The sequence below is a fragment of the Bubalus bubalis genome, chromosome 23, assembly GCF_019923935.1.
Source record: "Bubalus bubalis isolate 160015118507 breed Murrah chromosome 23, NDDB_SH_1, whole genome shotgun sequence".
Lineage (NCBI taxonomy): Eukaryota > Metazoa > Chordata > Mammalia > Artiodactyla > Bovidae > Bubalus > Bubalus bubalis.
This window is the reverse complement of record NC_059179.1, coordinates 21593906-21610483: the sequence shown is the minus strand read 5'-3', so window position 1 is coordinate 21610483 and position 16578 is coordinate 21593906. Positions and strand designations below refer to the sequence as shown.

At 47.6% G+C, this 16578-nt stretch overlaps 2 protein-coding genes across 16 annotated transcripts in view; one reads left to right on the top strand and one right to left on the bottom strand.

Annotated features, from left to right (window-relative positions):
• Nucleotides 1–16578, top strand: part of SEC31B (SEC31 homolog B, COPII coat complex component) — a 65379-nt gene that overhangs the window by 28515 nt on the left and 20286 nt on the right. For 7 of the 15 annotated variants that reach the window (XM_044935365.2, XM_044935366.2, XM_025273825.3 and 4 more), the window contains 6 exons: nt 605–913; nt 1141–1199; nt 1501–1602; nt 1940–2056; nt 2519–2590; nt 2826–3958. In XM_044935365.2, coding sequence (XP_044791300.2) covers nt 605–913; nt 1141–1199; nt 1501–1602; nt 1940–2056; nt 2519–2590; nt 2826–3005 — 839 coding nt within the window. In that variant the 3' untranslated portion in view covers nt 3006–3958. Of the gene's footprint in view, nt 1–604; nt 914–1140; nt 1200–1500; nt 1603–1939; nt 2057–2518; nt 2591–2825; nt 3959–5033; nt 7655–16578 lie in introns of those variants that run through there. The other 8 variants (XM_044935371.2, XM_044935369.2, XM_044935368.2 and 5 more) reach the window with 6 other exon arrangements.
• WNT8B (Wnt family member 8B) lies at nt 8009–12109 on the bottom strand. Its single transcript, XM_044935544.1, has 5 exons — nt 11923–12109; nt 11035–11173; nt 10065–10190; nt 8764–8906; nt 8009–8554 (listed from the first exon to the last, which is right to left on the bottom strand). Exons 1-5 carry the CDS (start codon nt 11935–11937, stop codon nt 8009–8011), a joined length of 969 nt encoding a protein of 322 aa, XP_044791479.1. The 5' UTR covers nt 11938–12109.

Below are 16578 nucleotides of genomic sequence, written 5' to 3'. Positions count from 1 at the left end.
GAGTGCAGAGAAAAATAGCTGGCATGGCTGGCATGGATTTGGGAAGTAATATGTCCATATAGTGGAAAATCCCATGGATGGAGGAGCCTGGTGGGCTATAGTCCATGGGGTCGCTAAGAGTCAGACACGACTAAGCGACTTCACTTTCACTTTTCACTTTCAAGCATTGGAGAAGGAAAGGGCAACCCACTCCAGTGTTCTTGCCTGCAGAATCCCACGGACAGGGGAGCCTGGTGGGCTGCTGTCTATGGGGTTGCACAGGGTCGGACACGACTAAAGTGACTTAGCAGCAACAGCAGCATGTCCATATAGTGGGAGGAGCTTGGAGTCTGACTTCTTAATACTGTCAGTACTTGGCTTTGTACTTTGGGCATTATACCTAGCCACTTTGTTTCTTTTGAAAATTGAGACTGATTGTTATATTGTTCATTTCAACCCCACAGGGTTGTTTTGAGGGTCAAATAAGGAATATAGTTAAAAATAGTTTGTAAATGGTAGATTTCCATACACTTATATTATTAATTATTATTATAGTTTCTTTTTTTTTAATTCCTCCATGATTCCTCTCTGATGTGGTCTGAATCTCCTCTCTGTCCCATTTCAGCTTTATCTCAGCCTCAGCTGTTAGGAGGGCAAAGGGCGCAAGCTCCTAACCCCATGGGATTCCCTGGAACATGGCCTCTCCTGGCTCCATCCATGGCACCCCCAAACATTATGCAGTCTGGCTCTGTCCCCCTGCCTAGGGCTCCTCCAGTGCCCCCTCTGTTTCCTGTGAGAGCACCAGGCTTCAGCCCTATGAGCTCCCAGCCACCAGCTGCTCCTGTCAGCTTCCCTGTGGCCCACCCTCCAGGAGGGCCAGGTACTCCATGCGCTGGTGTCCTCCCGACCACTGGCATCTTGATTCCTCACCCAGGTCAGTCTTCTCCCATGGCCTCCCTCTCCTCCCCTCCCCACTACCACCTTGGGAGTCTCTTTCCTCAAGCCAGTGAACTAGGATTAGGAATGTCAACTGAGAGTGTGGCTGGTCTGCAGAGGGTGTGTGTGGAAGACTCCAACTAAAACAATTTTACTGATCTTCAGACCAAAAATTTCAGTGTTTCTGGTCATGCCCCTAAATACCCCTATGTTTATACTATGCAGGACCTCAGGATTCCTTGAAAAATGCTCCAGTGCCCAAGGGAAACCTCCAGAGGAAAAAGGTGAATACATCTCTCCCCACTCAACCCTCATACATTCACCAATGAGCCACGCTCTAGTTCCTTACAGAAGCAGCCTGGTTCTTTCCATGCTCAGTTGGGCACTCTGTCCCCTCTCTCTCCCCACTTACTCTTCTCCCCTCAGCCACCTCCTCTTCCTTCTTATTCACCATCTCCTGACTTCTAGGTTCCCCACTCACAGTTCTGTGCCCTTGTTCATTCATAGTTTCTGCCACTCCCTCAAAGCAGGGTGGAAGGGGTCTTTCAGCTTAGACTCATGTGCCTTTCTTTTCTCTCTCTTTAGTTGCCAGAGACATTTATGCCCCCAGCACCAATTACTGCTCCAGTTATGTGCCTCGCCCCTGAGCCTCGAGGGGTCCTTTCCTCACAACCTGCTGTCCCCAGTGTGAGTCATGCTCCCCCCGGAGCCCCGAGAGAACTCAGCCGGCAGATGACAGGAATGATGTGTTTTCCTTCCTCTCGGAAACCTTCTTTTCTTGGGTGTAGAAAAGCAGGGAGCATGAAGGATGGCTTCATTCCTCAAGTTGGAGGCAGACTCTGGGCTGAAAGAGATGGGATAGGGGGCAGATACCAAGTGTCCCTACTGCAGAGAAGGGGGATGCCCCTCCCCAGCTCTGCTCCAGTGGGAGCAGCATGACCCCAAGTCACAGAGGACTAGTCTTGAGGGGAGCCATAAGCAGGACAGCTTGCCTATCTCTCCTGTCTCCCTGCTCCCTCCTCAGCAATGTCAGCAGCCACTGGAGAAGATCAACAGGAAGGAGCTTCCCCCTGAACACCAGTCTTTGAAGATCAGCTTTGAGGCACTTCTGCAGCGCTGCTCCCTATCTGCCACTGATTTAGTAAGTCTGAACCTTCCGCATGATGCTCCCTTCCGACCCCAGCTGGTCCCAGGATCCCTTAACTGTAAGACCAGTTCCTTGTGTGAATCTTCTTACTGTCCCTGGACATGCTGTCTGTAGCTTATACTTATTTGATATTGTTGGTGTGGAATTGGGGAAGACTTGTCTGGTCTGGAGTTTAGCTCCTTGATAGCAGAACCCAACAGCACTGAGACTTAGCTCTTGGAAAGGCAGCAGGGAGTACTAGAAGGAGGGTGAGATCAGTAGTGAGGAGACCTGCCATTCATTCCTGGCTGAGTCAGCTAGAGCAAGTCACTTACCCTCTTCAGGCCTCCATTTGTCCTCTGTCAAATGAAAGAAAGAGCATTGAGCCATTCTAGCTCTAAGGTATCATGATTCTTTACAGTCCTGTGTAGTATTAGGCTTAGGGGCTGGAATTAGAATCCATTTCCCTCCCTGCAGAAGACAAAACGGAAGCTAGATGAAGCTGCGCAACGTCTAGAATGTCTGTATGACAAGCTCTGCGTGGGGACAGTAAGTACACTCAGTGGTTCTCATCTGCCTCCTGCTTTTCCACCCTCACCCATGGCCAAAGGGCACACAGTGTCCCTTCCCATATGCCTCACTAACCCTGGGTTCCCTACAGAATATAGACATGTTGCCTGGACTGGGCTCCAGAACTCCAGAAGGGAGTCTTCGCTTCTCCCTTCCATGCCTCCAGGGTAGGGGTGGAGTTGGGCTTACTAACTCTGGGCCAATCCCTCCACAGCTCTCGCCTCCTGTGCTGGCCGGGCTCCATGAGATTGCCCGATGTGTGGACGCAGGAAGCCCTGAGCGGGGCCTTGCGGTGCATGCCCAGGTGGTGGGCTGCAGCAGCTTCAGTGAGGTCTCCAGCTTCATGCCTGTCCTGAAGTCTGTCCTCACCATTGCTCATAAGCTGCGCGTCTAAACCAGGCAGCTCCTCCTGCCAGGAAACCACTTTTACTGTTACTTAATTCCTTCCTGCAGGAAGGGAATTTTGGAACAGATTGTTTGTTTTTCCCAGCCTTCCTCCCTTGCTGCCAGGTATATGATGCTGTAGACTTGGCTCTGAACCAGCAGAGTGCCTGCTCTCTACCCCTTTATGCCCGGCCCTCTGGGATCTGCCCAGAGCTCGGTCAGCCTGTTCTCCTTCACTTTCCCTAAAACTATCCTCCAACAGGGGCTGGCACAGTGTGCCTTCTCCCCCAGGGGTATTCTGTCCAGGTGGTTTCTGAGAGGGTGAGCAGGGTCATTTTTTCAAGTCTACCTCTGCCGAACCCATCATGTGGGTCTTTTGTCTTCCCCCTTCTGTGGGTTATGAGCCTGACTTTACCTTCTCCTTGCCTTTGACTTCATGTTTCCATACTTCTCTGAGCCCCAGAGACTGGGGTAGAGTTGACTGCTACTCAGCCTTTCAACAAATCCTAGACATGAGTGATGGGTGCTGAGCAGAACCAAGAGAAATAAATCAGGCCCTTTTAAGAAGGGACTTCTCTGCCAGCATTGTTAAGGGTGAACTAGGTGAGGTGGAGGGTGGAAGGGGGTGCACTGCCTTTTGCTGAGAGTTGTCTTAAGCTATGGGATAGGAGCAGAGGGACCACTGCCCATTGGGAGCAGCCCCTGACTCAGCCTGCCTGAGTCCTGGCCCAGGCAAGATATAGACCCATTCATTCTTTGGTTAGAAGCCTGGTTCTGGAATAGGAGCCATATTAATGAAAGACTCTTCTGGCACTCTTCTTCAAGACTTGGAGGCCCTTCTTCCCCACCCCCACGCATCTCAGGGCTGCCTTCTCTCTCTGGCTGCACTTTCATGGTTGGACTCTGCACTGAAGCCCTGATGTACTTTATGTGCAATAAAGCTGCTTTAGTTTGGTTTCTTCAGTCATCTCCCAATTATTATCTTCTCTGGGTCCTAGTTTGCTCTTACCTGTCTTCCCAGTCCTTTGTTCTTGCTCCCTGTACCTCAGTAAGGCAAGGGAGAGGCTTGGGGACAGATAGGAAGTCAGGAGAGTTGAAGAAAGGAGGTGGCACTGAATTAAGCTCTCTCCTTGCAGCATTTATGGCCACTCGGAGAGGGGAGTTGTGTGTGTGTGTGGTGTGTGCGTGCATGTGTCTCCATCCGTGCCTGACATTCAGCTCCAGGGTTTTCCCCACATCACTTGGCGTGTGTGTCTCCATCTGTGCCTGACATTCAGTTCCAGGGTTTTCCCCACACCACTCTGTGTGTGTGTGTGTGTGTGTGTGTGTGTGTGTGTGTGTGTCTCCATCCGTGCCTGACATTCAGCTCCAGGGTTTTCCCCACACCACTTCAGGGCTGAGCTCAGCTACACAAAGGGACTGGGTGTGAAGCCAGGGGTACGATCTCTAATCCTGTTGTAGATCGCATCATGTCTGCAGGCTAGATGTGTGTGTTTGGGAGGAAGGGATTGTTAGGCAGTATTTGTTTGTAAAGCCACTTGCTCTTCAGATAATACTTGCACTAACTTCTATTGATGAAGCAGTGTGAGCCCCAGCAAAGTCCTTTCCCAAAGTGTCTTTGAAGCCAAGAGCCCATTGAAGGGAAGAAAGGCCGGGAGAGGGGATTAGTTTGTTCAGCAGCTGTGAATTTCAGTGGGAGGTTGATGAACTCCGAAGTCTTTGTTTAAATTAAAGGGGGGGAGAAAAAAGCCGCTGCTGGAGCGAGAGCCCCACTTGGGGCCCTGAACTAACACAAGGAGAAGTCTGAGCTGCGGGGAGCTGTGTACTGACTGGGAAGACTTTTCCCAAACACTTTCGGAAAGGTGTTGTGAGAAGGGAAGGGGGCGGAGTGGGGGATTAGCATGTGAAATGAAGTTTTCATTGACTCCGGTGGGGGTAGAAGGCTATTTTAATGGCATTTTGTTCTCTTATTTTCTCTTCTTGAGCTCTTTAGAGATATTGTTTTGCTAAGGCCGGCTTTCTTCCCCCTTCTTTCCAGTCTGCAGATTGCCTCTATGGGAGCCAACATAAATATTTCTCCTCCAGGAATGCGGGTTAATTAAAAGGAAATGAATGAGTGGAAGCATCCAATCCAGACCCACAATAGGCGAGTGCCCTGGCTTGCCCTTCCCTCCCACCACCCCCAGCACCGCCAGCGCTGAGCACGACCCTGTCTCTGTCTTTGCCCTAACCTGCTGCTAAGGCCAGTTGAGGCTGAGATTCTTTTCAAGGAAAGAAAGCCCTGCCTGTGTGTAGGCTCACAGGCCAGGGACAGGAAGGAGACAGTGTTTTGTCCCCTCCACCCAGCATCCTTGTCACTTCTCAGGACCTCCCTCCGCTTCTGTCCCCGGGCTGAGACAGATGGACTCCTAAGGAGCACACAAGAGGAGGGGAGGAGCCTGGGTTCCAGAACTCACCCATGGTACCTTACAAGTTGGTGGAACAAGCCAGACATCTTTCTCAGCATCAGTTTAAATCTATAAAACAAAATATTTTTCACTCACTGACCTTGAAGTTGTCTTCCCAAGCAGCCAGTCTGGTCGTCCACATTTATAAAGGGGAACACAGCACTGGCGATTGATTATAAGAGAGAACTTAAACTCCATGAATGCAGGAGGTCAGTATGTTGTTCACCACTGTATTTCTACTGTGGTGTTTGTTGAATGAATAAATGAATCAGTGGATAATGTAAGGGGCAGGGGGAAAGCGATCCAGATCTAAGGTAGCTCAGTATTGTTTTCTTTATAGACACAAATGAATGTGATGTCAATCATAGCCATTTGGGAGTGTAAAACAATAACCTGTGAAAGAACTTTCTGGCAGCATGACATGTTTCAAATACCGACCTGGAGTTGTCACACATGAAGCACGATAGTTCTCCTCCTAGTATGCTGAGAGACCTCCTGGGGAATGTCGCTTTCCTTTATAAGGTTTTACTTTTCTATTTTCTAGCTGCCTTACCAGATTTTCTTACTGAACACTGTCAAGCAATTCTGCCAAGTGGGGCAGCCAAGTTAGTGCATGCTGCTGCTTGATTAGGGACAAAGGGCTAGTTGGGAGATCCACGAGGCCCAGATCAAAGCTGAGGAAAGGAGCAAAAGGCCGTTGCTGATAGAACTGGAAGTGAAGTGCTCCAACACCCTGAAGGGCAGCATGTACCCTGTAAGGAGGGAAGGCGAGCCTCTCTCCTCAGTAGGTGTTAGTGGGACCAGAAGACGTATAGGGATGAGGCCAGGGATTTGAGGTCTGCCCTTGCTGTTGTCTCAGTTTGGAGCATGGGAGCCATTCTGCGCTCACTGATCGACCCTTAGAGCCTCCTCCCATTTTACCCACTTGGAGCTACTCTTCCTCTGTGCTCTCCTCTACAAGAGATGAGATGAAGTCTTCTAGCATTTGACCCATTCTGCTCCAGAGGGTTGCCTGGCACCCAGATCCAGGACCAGCCTAGGGGAGGGAGATGACTGTGGGAGGCTCCTTAGGCTGTAGAGGGTCTGTCAGGATTTAGTTCTTCCCTTCCCGAGCCCCATTCCATCAGCAAGTCCCTGCTGTACTGCTTCCTTCTGAGAAGAGAATGAGAAGCACCACAAGTAGCAAGGTCTTAGCCACTGAGTGAATGTATCCATGGAAGATTTATGGGCATGATTTCCTAATACTTGGCAGATGAACCTCAGTCAGGCCAGGATAACTACTTAGGCCATCATGGAAGTGAGGCCCACAGGAGGATAGTATCCAGGCAAGGTGGGAGGGAGGAGAGGGCGTAGAGGTTACATCTTCCATGCACCCTTCTCCATAGCCCCAAGAATAAGTTCAATACCTGGAAAAAAAGATGTCACAGTGACTGCAATAAATTAAGGTTCAAGGTACTGAACTTCCTATTAACAGTTTCATTGCAGAAAGTTTATATATTGAAGGAAAGTATCCAATTTCTGAATCCTGCCTATTTGAGAATCAGGTTAGTGAAAAGGAGAGATCCCAGCTTCTCATTCCTCATGACCTATCTTCAGAGGTGCAAACCAGGGTCTGAAGGGAAATTAGCTTTATTTATCTCAGTCTTGGCTCAGGGGAATAAGACCCTTTGGGGAAGAGGAGAGGTAAAGTTGGTTGCTAGGAGAATGTAGGTTAGGAACACAGAGAAGCTTATTTGAAAGGGTAGGAAATAACTGGCACTCTCCCCTTACCTCTTTTCTGGATGTTGTGGGTATGTGTCTGGGGCACCTTGGATGATTGTCTAAGAAGGTTGTTGCCCCACTGGCAAAGTCCATTAGAGACATGACGGGTGAGTGGCACCCTTGGTTTTCATCAAGTCAGCACTCAAGCGTTTTCACTTCCTCCATCTTCAACTTCTACCTCTAGGAACCAACCCCTAAAAACATGCTTTTTCTTGGGTCAGTTTCCTCAGTATCTCTTTCACAGAAGGAAGGAAGGATAAGGGGAGGGAAAGTAGAGATTCTTGGGGAGTCTATGCCAGCAGTTAGGGAATCAGAAGCACAGGAGGGCCTCTGCCCAAGGAAGGTGTGGCTGTGGCAGAGAGCTGACGGCAGAAAATAGGGGAGTAGGGGTAGAGGGGGGAAGATGGGTTAAAAAAAAAAAAAAAAAACCATGCTTTCTCTGGGCCCTGCATATCTCAGAAGGGTTTTTCCAGTTCCTAAGTTCCACAAGCTAGGTCAGGCATTAGGGCAGGTACGACCGGGAGAAGGGACGCCCATTCTCTTCAAAGTCCTGGGAAGATCAATAGCTCAGAGTCTCAGAACAGAGCTCTGTCAGGTCTCAGTGTGGTGGGCGGACGATGCCGACAGCAGAGAAACTTGGAAACAGGTTGGAAAGTGGCGAGCTCCGCAGAGAATGCAGCAGCTCTCCCCTTGGGATCCCTGGCCTTGGTAGTGTGGGGTCCCTATTCCCTAGATTCCTCACTACTGGGGTCTCTAAAAAAATCCAAGGACCAACGGGGAAACGAGAAGAGGGAAGAGGAGTCGCTTAGGGTTTTCTCCCAGGTTCGTGCGCCGCGCCCCCAGGTGGCCGGTCCGCGCGGCTGCAGAAGTACTTGGTGACTCGCCGGCGGCACTGCTCGCAGCGGACCGCGCAGCACCAGTGAAACTTGCAGTTGCAACTGGACACGGTCTCGGCGCGGCGCTCCTCTACCGCCAGCCCGCAGTCCCCGCAGAGTCGACGGCAGCTGCGGCGCTCCCAGCGGCCCAGGGCCCGGCCGCGCCGCAAGCACTCTCTGCCTTCGGTGCCCAGCAGCCCTAGCGTCTTGTTCTCCAGGCAGTAGTCCGGGGAGTCCTCCAGGTGCACCAGCTCCCGCGTGGAGATGGAGCGAAAGGTGTCAGCGATGGCGCCGCGGCCCGCCGCGCTGTTGCCTGCACCCTGCAGCAGGTCCACCTTGAGAGCTGCGTGGTACTTCTCTTTCAGATGCGCGCCCACCTCTCGGAACTCCGGCAGCTGCAGCCAGCAGGTCTGCGTGGTGCAGCTGCCAGACACCCCGTGGCACTTACACGTGCGTTTCATGGTGCCCTTCACCGCCTGGGGAGAGAGCTAGGAGTGAGCGGGCCAGGGATTGCGCCCCTGGGGAGTCTCGCCCTCTGTTGAGTTGCGAGGCTTCCTGCAAGTCTACCTGGCCAGCCGGCTTGGTACCACGTTTGCCCAGTCAGATAAGACTTGACAGGCTGTCCGCACCTAGGCCTGGCAGTGGATGGAGCCAGGTGCCTGATTCCAGGGGCTGCAGGACTCACCTTGCGGCCGGCCTCGTTGTTGTGCAGGTTCATGGCTGCCCGAGCATCCTGTCCTGTCTCTAGGGCATCGACGAACTGCTTGGATATTGCCTCTCCGAAGCCCACGTTGTCGCTGCAGCCTCCCCACAGCCAGCCTTGGCCCCCTGGAAAACGTAGTGGGAAGAAAGGCCGTTAAGCAGGCCGCAGGGAGCCTCCTGGGCTGCTGGTTCTAAGTGGGTTAGGGGCATTGAGGAAGGATTCAGGTGGGGCGAGTGCCCTCGCTCTAGATTAGTTTCACCCCAGATTTATTTTTGACACCGTTGTACTCCTAGCTTCAGCCCATCCCCTGCTCAGGACTCCATGATGTAAGTAGCTACCAGGGGAGGCAGGTGCCTGCTTCCCGGGCTGTGTTTCTGGCCTTTGGGCAGAGTGTACATATGTTCTGCCAGAGGTTGACGTCCGGAAGGCACAAAATGGTGTGGAAAAGGCGAGGAAAGTGCAGACACTGAGGGGGAGAGAGGCCAGTTGAGGTAATATGGAACAGCAGTTGGCAGCTGAGGTGGAGGGCAGAGGCCTGCAGAGGACACTGGAGGTAAACAGGGGAAATGAGATAGGGAAGGATGTAAGGTAAGGGAGTTAGAGAAGGTGAGGTTCGAGAAAAAAAAAAAAAAAACAAGACTGGCACTTTACAGGAACAGATCACCTTTAATGAGGCAAGAAGGGGCAGCAGTTAGATTAGTGGGCTGTTGCGCTAAGTCAAGAAGAGAGTAGGTATATATAGGAAAACATACATATGTGGAGATACATTATTTTGAGGGGGTCTGTTTTTCCTCATGATTATTTTTGACTAGTTAGCTTTCAACAACTGGGGCAAGGAATTCCTGAGACCAGCCAGAGACTGGGATCGGCTGGGAGCTGAACGTAATCTTAATGTCCATTCCTTTCTTCCGGGAAGAAAGTGCTTTATTCTGTATAGAACAGTGGGGAGGACCTGGAGGGGAGTTTTAACTCCAGGCTATTTTGAGCCTTGTAGCTTTCCTTCATTAGGCACTGTGGAAGGGCCCCCCTCCCATGGTTGAGGGGACTGTTCTTTTATTGCTATTGTACTTAAATTAAGGGAACCTCCCAGTGAGAGAAGGGCTCCCAGCTACCTATAGCCGTGTTTGTCCCTGCAGCGCTTGGGCTCAAAGTGGTCCACCTTGATTTTCCTCAGATTTAGAAGACTAGCACCCTTCTCCACTCCACCAAGTACCTGCCAAGCTTTTCATTGCCTAAATGAACTTCACTGGGCTGCCCTACCCACCCCCAAGGTCACTACTTACCCAGTTGCCCATTGCGGGAGTCGTCACAGCCACAGTTGTCAAAATCCCCAAGGCTGCAGTTTCTAGTCAGAGTGTACATGACCCCAGCAGAACTGATGGCATGTACAAATGCTGTCTCCCGATTAGCTGACAGGAAGCAAAAATTGAGTGAGTTGGAGGAATTGCAGCCCCAAAGACATACCTTTAATGCCATCATATACCCTCCTCACTGCTCTGTTCTATTGGGTTGGCCCAAAAGTTAGTTCAGGCTTTTCCACAGGATCTTATGGAAAACCCCAACAAACTGTTTGGCCAACCCAATATCTTGCCACGTTTATAATGTACCTTACTCTCTTCCAGAATCTGCTCCAGTCCTGGTTTCACCTCAGCTCTTCTCTCTTCCCATCTTTTCAGGTTACAGATTTTGCGACTTAGTGGTTAGAGTATTGTTGATATGGGTGACATTTAAGTGGGAAAGAGACCAAGAAAGAAATGGGGAAGAATCTGAAGGTCAGGTTGTAAAGAACCCATCCCCACTTTCTCTTGGAACATGGAAGTCTGAGAGGCTTCTGAGAGGTGCTAGCTAGTCCTGAATCATTTCCTGGCATGGCCACTTTTTAATCTTCTGTATGGGAATCTGGTCTCCAAGTCAATTCCCATTTGCTCTGTACCTCTCTACTGAGCCTGCTAAAGGAAGAGGCTAAGAGGCATGAAAATATATGACCTCTACTTACCTACCTATTTTGAGGAGGCTAGGAGGCTGCAGATGGTATAGGGTTGGGGATGAGGCAAGGGCCATTTGTTGAGTAGAGAGGGTGTCAGTAAAGAAAAAGAGGAGCTGGAGCAAAAAACAGAGAAGATACTAGAGAGGGAGATGACCTGAGAGCAGAGACCAACAAAGGTAAAGAGGGGGCTGGGTTCCATCCCTGGAGAGTGGGGCCCTAACCTATGGCCAAGGGGTCCAGGGACCTGTGGCTGAAGCTTTCCTTACCACTGCGAAGGCCACCATGGCTGGACAGCTGCAGGGCTCTCTCAGGGCAGTTCCAGCGGTCCCAAGCAAACTGGTATTTGCATTCTTCAATTCCACTCTGGGCACCAGCTGCCACACTGCTGGAGTAGATCAGGTAAGCCTGCAGGGACACAGGGGTCAAACTTCAGACTCACAGCAGCTGAACTTGGTAGGCATTTGCCTTAAAGTGGCTAAGCACATCTTTTCCTGCCCACTTTCCCACTCCTCCAAATTAATTACAGAGTAAGCACTTTTAATATGCTGTCTCATGTAACATCACAAATTTGTGAAATTGGTACCATTTTATAGAATAGAAATCTAAGGCTCAGAGAGGTGATGTAAAACAATTTGCTCAAGGTCCCACCACTAGCAAATGGTGGAAGTAGGAATGAAACTGGTGTTTCGTTAGACTCTAGACCTCACTACCTCTATTCACTGTACTCTGTCACTTCAAAATGAGACTCAGTTACACGATTCATGAATTTTCAACTGTTCTTATCCTATGAAGAGAACTTTTTGTAGCTGGAAATATTCTTAGAGATCATATAGTAGAAAGCCAGCATTTTAAGGATGGAGGACAGCCTGCCCGCCGTGTGCTGAGAAGGATGGCTAACTATAGCCTGACACTACAAAAGAAAACTTTTATTCTGGCCATAAATTCAGAGTCAATATTTCTGAGTTCTTGTCCTGGCTCTGACATTAGTTTTCTGTGTGATTTGGGGTGTATCCCTTTCTGTGCCACAGTTTTTCTGCCTAAAAGATACACAGTATAATAAAAGATGTGGATATAATGAAAAGATATTGACATGTATAGTCTTCAGTCAAGAAGCTAAGCAAAGTCCAAAGAGATCAAAGGAATTTTTTTCTTACCTTTGGTCCAGTCATCAGGAAATTGTTCACTGACCTAGAAGAGAGAAAAACCACAGAGCATAATAGAGATACACCGACTCATTTATGATGCCAAGAGTTTTAAGAATTACTTCAGCAAATATATAGGCATACCTCAGCGACATTCCTGGTTTGGTTTCAGACCACTGCAATAAAGCAAATTCTGCAATAAAGCCAATCACATGAATCTTTTGGTTTCCCAGTACATATAAAAACTATGTTCACACTATACTGTTGTCTATTAAGTGTACAATAACGTCTTAAAAAATTACAATGTATGTACCCTAATTTTAAAATACTTTATTTTTTGATGGATTTTACAACCTTGACATTTATTTATTTATTTTTGGCTGTGCTGGGTCTTCGTTGCTGCATGCAGACTTTCTCTAGTTGTTGGGGGACGGGCCACTCTTCACTGTGGAGTGTGGGCTTCTCATTGCCACCACTTCTCTTGTTGCAGAGCACAGGTTCTGCAGTGCTGACTTAGTAGTTATGGTGACCAGGCTTAGTTGCCCCATGGCATGTGGAATCTTCCTGAGCAGAGACTGAACACAAGTCCCCTGCAGGTGGATTCTTAACCACTGGCCCGCCAGGGAAGTTCTTAAAAAAAAAAAAAAAAGCTTGTTGTTAAAAGTGCTAACCATCACCTGAGGCTTCCTGAGTCATAATCTTTTTGCTGGTAGAGGGTCTTGCATTGATGTTGATGTCTGCTGACTGACCGGGGTGTTGGTTGCTGAAGGCTGGAGTAGATATGGCAATTTCTTAAAATAAGACAATAAATTTCACCATATTGATTGGTTCTTCCTTTCATGAATGATTCCTCTGTAGTATGCAGTGCTGTTTGATAGCATTTTGCCCAGAGTAGAACTTCTTTCAAAATTGGAGTCAATCCTCTCAAATAGTGCCACTGTTTTATCAACTAAGTTTATGTAATATTCTAAGTCCTTTGTTGTCATTTCAACAATCTTTACAGCCTCTTCACCATGGGTAGAGTTCATCTCAAGAAACCATTTTCTTTGTTCATCCATAAGAAGCAACTTCTCATCCATTCAAGTTTTATCATGAAATTGCAGCCATTCGGTCACATCTTCAGACTCTGCTTCTAATTCCAGTTCTCTTTCCACCTGCAGTTATTTCCTCCACTGAAATCTTGAACGTCACAAAATCATCCATGAGGATTGAAATCAACTTATTCCAAACCCCTGTTAAACTTGATGCTTTGACATCTTCCCATGAATCCTGAATGTTCTTAGTTATATAGAATGGTGCAGCCTTTTCAGAAGGTTCTCAATTAACTTTGTACAGAGGACTCATTCATGGCAGTTATAGCCTTATAAAATGTATTTCTTAAATAGTAAGACTTGAAAGTCAAAATTATTCCTTGAGTCATGGACTGCAGAGTGAATGCTGTGTTAGCAGGCATGGAAAATAGCGTTAACCTCACTGTACATCTCCATCCGAGTTCTCAGCTGTGCTGTCAGTGAGCAGTCGTATTCTGAACCAAATCTGTTTTTTCTGAGCAGTAGTTCTCAATATTGGGCTTCAGATATTCAGTAAACCATGTTGTAAACAGATGTGCTGTGATCCAGGCTCTGTTGTTCCATTTATAGAGCAGAATTAGCATAGTTCTTTAGGGCCCTGGAATTTTCAAAAGGGTAAATGAACATTGACTTCAGTCTATATCACGAGCTGCCTTAGTCCCTAACAAGAGTCAACCTGTCTTTTGAAGTTCTGAAACTGGCCATTGACTTTTCCTCTCTAGCTGTGAAAGTCCTAGATGGCATCTTCTTTCAGTAGAAGGCTGTTTCATCTACATTGAAAATCTGTTGTTTAATTTAGCCTCCTTCATTAATTATTTTGACTAGATCTGGAATCTGGATACTTTGCTGCAGATTTACATCAGCAGTTGCTGTCTGCCCTTGCATTTTTATATTATGGAGATGGCTTTTTTGCTGTAAGCCTCATGAACCAATCTCTGATAGCTTCAAACATCTCTTTTGCATCTTCCTCACCTCTCTCAGGCTTTACAGGATTCAAAAGAGTTAGGTCCTTGCTTTGGGTTAGGCTTTGGCTTAAGGGAATGTTGTGGCTGGTTTGGTCTTCTATCCAGACCACTAATACTAATACTGTCTCCATATAGACTGTTTAATTTATCATTCTTTTTTTTTTTTTGGCTGTGTTGGGTCCTCATTGCTGTGCAGGCTTTTCTCTAGTTGTAGAGAGCAGGGGCCATTCTCTCGTTGATGGGTGCAGGCTTCTCATTGCTGTGGCTTCTCCTGCTGTGGAGCACAGTCTCTAAAGTGTGTGTGGACTTCAGTAGTTGCAACACATGAGCTCACTAGTTGTGGCTTCCAGGTTCTAGAGCACAGGCTCAGTAGTTGTGGTGCACAGGTTTAGTTGCTACATGGCATGTGGGATCTTCCTGGATCAGTGATCGAACCTGTGTCTCCTGCATTGATTGGCAGGCAGATTCTTCACCACTGAGCCACCAAGGAAGCCCCTCACTTTTCATTCTTGTTGATAAGAATGATTCTTGTGTTCACTGGAGTAGCACTTTAAATTTCCTTAAGAACTTTTCCTTTGCATTCACAATGTTTGGGAAAGAAGCCTAACTTCCTCTCTAAACTTAATAATTCATAGCTTTTGATTTAGAGTGAGTGATTCATGTTTTCACTGGAACACTTAGAGATCATTGTGGTATTTTCAACTGACCTAATGCAATATTGTTGTGTCAGGGAATAGGGAAGCCCTAGGAGGGGGAAAGATGAGAAGGGCTGGTGGGTGGATCAGTCAGAACCCACACATTTATTGATTAAGTTTGCAGTCTTATATGTCCTTTTAGGGAGTGACATAGAATACGGATTATAGAAGGCATAGTGAGTGTGTAATGTGAGGAGAGCCAAAGAGGAAGGAATTTAAGTGTATATGTGTGCCACCTAGGGACAGTAATATGATTAAAGGAAAGATGCTAACAGACAGTGGAGGATGGAGACGGCTCTACAGAATGTGGTTCAAGCAACATACTACTACTACATGGAGGTGTAAGCTTCCCATTCCCTTTACATACAGTTGCTGGTGACATGACCCAGGCTGGTGTCAAAGGGTTTGTGTCTTTCTGGACCCTCTCAGCTCTTCTCAGGCCTTTTGCTAAACTCCAGACTTGCATAAATACATATAATATATAAAACTCAGTTGTGTCTGACTCTTTGTGACCTCATGGACTATAACCTAACAGGCTCCTCTGTCCATGGAATTCTCCAGGCAAGAAACCTGGAGTGAGTTGCCATTCTCTTCTCCAGCTGACCCAGGGATTGAACCTGGGTCTCCCACATGGCAGGCAGATTCTTTACTGACTGAGCCACCAGGGAAGCGATATATATATATATATATATATATATATATATATATATATAAAGGAACTAGGGTTTGAGGCACAATTTATTTATTTATGTTTTGGCCATGCTGCATGGCTTACAAGACCTTACTTCCCTGACCAGGGACTGGACCTGGGACCCCTGCAGTGGAAATTCAGAGAGCTAACCACTGGACCACAGGAATTCCCCCAACTATATTCTTGACATCACTTCAGGCTTTAATAGGCAGCTCAAACTTAACATGTCCAAACAGTTTTGATCTTCACTGTCGCCATTTCAAATCTGTTCCTCCCACTGTCTTCCTCATCTAGGGAAAGGACAGTTCTTTCTTCCAGCTGCTGGGTGTCATCTTTAACTCCTTCCTTTCTCTCACATCCTGTGTTCAGTCTGTCATCAACTCCTGCCAGCTCCAGTTCAAAATATATCCAGACCCGAACCAGTTCCCAACGCCTTCACTGCTGTCACCCTGGTCCAAGCCGTCATTATCTCTTGCCTGGACTGTTGTTACGGCCTGCTAACTGCACCCCTTGGTTCTACCCTTATTCTTCTCATAATCTATGCTCAAAATGATTGATCCCTTTAAAAAGTGATCCATTTAAGGATGGGGAACATGTGTATACCTGTGGCAGATTCATGTTGATATATGGCAAAACGAATACAATATTGTAAAGTTAAAAAAAAATTTTTTTTAAAGTGATCCATTTAAAATATAAATCAAATTTTTGCCACTCTGCTGAAAATCCTCTAGTGTTTTGTTTTGATTCTTAAATCTCACATAGAATGATAGCCAAATTCTTACTGTGGTTTATGAGATTCTGTGCAATCTGGTACCCAGTTATGCCTCTGGTCTAATCTCCTGCTACTCTCCCCTCACTTAATCTGCTCCAGCCAGGCTGGTCCTCTTGTTCTTCCAGCACACCAGGTACTCTCCAGCCTCTGGGCTATTGCATGGGCTATCTTTTCTGTCTGGAATGCTTTCCCCATACAACCATATAGCTTGTTCCTTCACTTGCACTGGCCCTTTAATCAAACGTGTCATTTTCCCTGAGGCTTTCCTGGATCATCTATTTAAAAACTGCAACTTCTTCCACTCCCTCTCTCTGCTCCATTTTTCTCCAGGGCACCTTTCATCATCTAAATGCCATGTTTTACATCTTTATTTGTATATTCTCCTTCCACTAGATTGTAAGCTTCATTAGGCAAGGGTTTTTATTTTCCCCCTTGTTTTTTTCTTTTGGTCTGTTTTGTTCACCAAATATTATCC

What these genes read in the sequence shown, in the direction of transcription:
- WNT8B (XM_044935544.1), bottom strand. An exon ending in CCATGGTGGCCTTCGCAGTG is followed by an intron (nt 10,191 to 11,034) that starts GTAAGGAAAGCT and finishes GCTTCCTGTCAG; the next exon opens with CTAATCGGGAGACAGCATTT. An exon ending in CTCCCGCAATGGGCAACTGG is followed by an intron (nt 8,907 to 10,064) that starts GTAAGTAGTGAC and finishes TACGTTTTCCAG; the next exon opens with GGGGCCAAGGCTGGCTGTGG.